The 3,708-nt window shown below is 43.0% G+C and overlaps 1 protein-coding gene across 1 annotated transcript; it reads right to left on the reverse strand.

Annotated features, from left to right (window-relative positions):
- Positions 1 to 465: 465 nt before the first annotated feature.
- On the reverse strand, positions 466 to 3,416 carry LOC121248250 (receptor-like protein kinase FERONIA). The gene is given in 3 exon segments (XM_041146653.1): positions 466 to 1,320; positions 1,322 to 2,523; positions 2,526 to 3,416. Coding segments are annotated over 3 exon segments (2,649 nt in total). The 5' UTR covers positions 3,256 to 3,416; the 3' UTR covers positions 466 to 603.
- Between the last annotated feature and the right edge of the window lie 292 nt (positions 3,417 to 3,708).

Raw genomic sequence — 3,708 nt, forward strand, 5'->3', positions numbered from 1 at the left:
ACTAGATGGAGTATTCTATTTCTAATAAACTCACTAGCGCAAGGGTTATTATTAAAAACAAATACAGTGCTAACTTAAAATAGCCCAAAGGACGGGGGTGTCCCATAAAAAATCTCCTACCAATTATGATGTGTTTTCTAATTGAATTATCACTTGCACTTTCCACAACTCATATAAACGAACTCTCAAAACTATAAAAAAGTTATCACGTAGTCACGTACCTATCTATTAAGAACTTTCATCAAGATTTCGTAATGATATTTATTTTTTATCCGTCTCAATTGCTAAAATTAGAATAGAGCGTTATATAACAATCATAATTTTGATAGATCGGAAGAAAATTATTTCTCCGGGTGAGAGTCCAATCTAAGCATTAACTTCTCTACCCGCAGTGGCCTCAGGTCCAGGCGCATTAAGTGGCCACATCTCTACGGCCTTGAGCATCAATACATCATTATACTAAACTAAAATCCTCACAATTTCAGTCCCTTTAAACTAATTTTGTGAGATACTCTGCCTCAATTCTCATCAAGTACCATTCTAATTACTGTCCTCATGCATGTATTCATAATGTCAAAAAACAAAGCCAGCTTATAGAAGACATCATTTATTTGAATCCTTACTGATGCCGCTAAAACTTTGCTCTCCAATGCTGCTTGTGCTCATCTCGCTGTTGCTGGTTGTACTTGACATTTTCCAACTGCTACCACTAAATAAGTTACCACTATCATTGCTCTTGTACTTGACAACATCATTCCTCTCCATTCCAGCCACATCAAGCCTGCCAACTTTGTCAATACTCTCCTGCAATTGCAATGCAAACTCAAGGCTCCACACTACATCATTCATCGACGGGCGTTCCACTCCATTGTCAAGCAAACAACTCAGTGCGACCTCACCAAATTTCTTCATACATTCGGGCGCAACTTGACCCTTCAAAGTTTGATCAATAATTTGATCAAACTCTCCATTCCGGGAGCTTTGTCGAACCCATTCTGCAAGGCTCACTTGGTTCTTCTCTGCAGTACGGAATATGGGTCGTCTTGCACACAGCACTTCACACAGCACGACACCGAATGAGTATACATCAGATTTTTCTGTCAATTGTTGACGTCTGTAATATTCTGGATCCAAATATCCAAAGCTACCCTTGACAACAGTGCTGACATGGGTCTTAGACACGCTTGTGGGTCCCATTTTGGACAACCCAAAATCGGATACCTTGGCCACCCACTCCTCATCTAATAAGATGTTTGTCGTTTTCACATCACGATGAATGATCATTTGCTTTGCACCTGTGTGCAGGTAGTTCAAAACCTTTTGCTGCACCAATACAGATCTGAAGTCTCTGCTTCCACGAGAGAGGAGGATTATTGCTATTATAAAGATGACCGCGGAGGGTGCCATGGGCCATGTAGTCGTACACGAGAATCATCTCATTGCGATCGTGACAATAGCCAATCAGAGAAACAAGATGCTGGTGACGGAGTTGTGAGAGCATCTCTATCTCGGTCTCGAACTCAAGAGCCCCCTGTTCAGAACCAGGTACCAACCGCTTGATCGCTACAGAGTTGATCCCACCATCAATGTACCCTTTGTACACGTTACCAAAACCACCCACACCAATAATCAAAAGATCATCGAAGTCGTTTGTTGCTGCTCTAATCTCCGCTAATGAAAAGCAACGACTGAGAGCGGACGGTAAATATGACCTCCGGGTATTCGTTGACTCGGTCGTAGTAAACAAAAGTAGACCCCAGCAGGTAGTCCTGTTAGTGAAGCCTGATTCCACGTCACCCTTGCGCCTCTGGAAAATCAAGAATACGAGAATCGACAGTACAATGCATCCGGAGACTCCAATCGCGGTAACGGCAATTATTGTTGTTCTATTTTTCTTCGAGCTCGTCGTTGACTGTCTTGGTGGCGAAACCCTTGGAGAGTTTGGAGGAAGTGGATCGGGGTTTGGTCCGGCGAGACTGTCAATGACGCTTACTTTAAAGATTTCGACACCGTTCAAGATTGCATCTTGGAGAGAGGTCTCCCACTTTTGCGGTTCTGCTCCTATTGCGATATGGAGGTTCACTCTCTTGTCGCTTCCTTTACCTATCATCGAAACCGCGTAGTCTTTATACACTGGCATACCATTTCCACCACTCCAAAAAATTACGTCGGCTTTTTCCTCGGCGATTTGATTTGCTATGAAAATACGGAACGTTCTGTCTTTTACTTCAATAATATTGGGTTGAAACTCACAGAAGTGAAGCCTAATGAAGTAATCAAACCCAGAGTCAACAGGGAATTCCCAGGTGAGATTGTAGCTCAGGTTGATTATTGAGTCGTTCCCCAGAATTCGGGCAGTCCGATAGACATCTTCTGGTGCAGTGTACGCGGGTGCCAATTTGGTAAACCGGAGTTTGATAGTTTCATTTGAAGGTTCAAAAAGTACTTTGTGTTCTTTCAAGTACTCGTAGTCATTACTCCATTCCCGGAACATTCCAGTGTCATTAGCGGGTGATATGAGGGCCCTCCTACATTCAATCTGTATATCATCTCGAGAGAAGTGCTTTCTTTGATGCGATACCGGTTCTGCTGGCCTATGAAAGGAAAATATTCTTCAGCGGGAGTGTAATATAGATTAGTAGGCATCGACAAGATTTCAATTCCGTTGATAAAAGCATAGGCGTTAGATACGCTCGAAGATGGAATGAAGGTTATGTTCAACCTCTGATCTTCCTCAATGTTGACACAGTATTCTTTGTATAAGGTATTGCCGGGATCCTCATCGGTATCTGCCGTAAGTGAAGCGTTGAAGTTTCTAAGAAGAGTAAAACGACCAGCTTCGACAGAGAAGAGGGCATTAGAGCGGTCAAAGGTGGAGTAGAAAGCTGGGTAAAAGTGTAGTCTGAGGAATTTTTGGCCGGGAGTGACTTTGAATGTGTAAGTGAACGGAGAAAGAGAGAGCCGGGCAGTCTCAAAGGGTACTTTTGCGGCAGTGGAGGATTGTTCAACTGCACTAGCGGAAAGAGATGGCTGGTTTTTTGATACTTCAAGAGGGAGAAATCTTGAACTCACTTCTCCAATCCAGGTCCGAGCATCTGCTGTAGTTGAATTACCAGAGGAACCACAGTTGAGGAGGATGTTATCGATCGGAGTGTTAGGAGACGGCGAGTCACCTGCGATGGTGCTTGCCAGGAAGTGCGGCAAGAAGACAAGACAGAGAGGGGTAAAAAGTACTGGTAAGAGCGTGGTGCTCATTGTGTCAGTGAGAAAGACGCAGAGAAGAGGTAGTTGGCACAAATTTCCGATCTTCTCTATAAGAAACACAAAACAAAGGCGAAAGACAGAGATCAAATACTAGCCGGCTGTAGGGCATGTATGGATCGATGACTTGAAAAGTCTTCGGAGAGGTCAGTTGAATATGATTTTCTTGGGACATCATGAAGTCTGGTGGAAAGAAACGGAGGCTTTTGGTCACGTGGGCGATCCTTCTTGTTTTTATCTTCAATCAGAAGATTCAGAACAGTACCCCAGGCCCAGACCCCATGGCCCATTCCAGTGACTTGAGTTTTACCATAACGCAACTGGAAGTCTGTGAAAACAAGACTTTATTTTAATACGAACTACGAACAGCGTGTTTCATATGAATTACCAAAGTTTTTTTTTTTTGAAATTTTTTAGAGTAGCGGGTTGAGATGAAATGAAATAAAA

The sequence above is a fragment of the Juglans microcarpa x Juglans regia genome, chromosome 2D (genome assembly GCF_004785595.1).
Source record: "Juglans microcarpa x Juglans regia isolate MS1-56 chromosome 2D, Jm3101_v1.0, whole genome shotgun sequence".
NCBI lineage: Eukaryota > Viridiplantae > Streptophyta > Magnoliopsida > Fagales > Juglandaceae > Juglans > Juglans microcarpa x Juglans regia.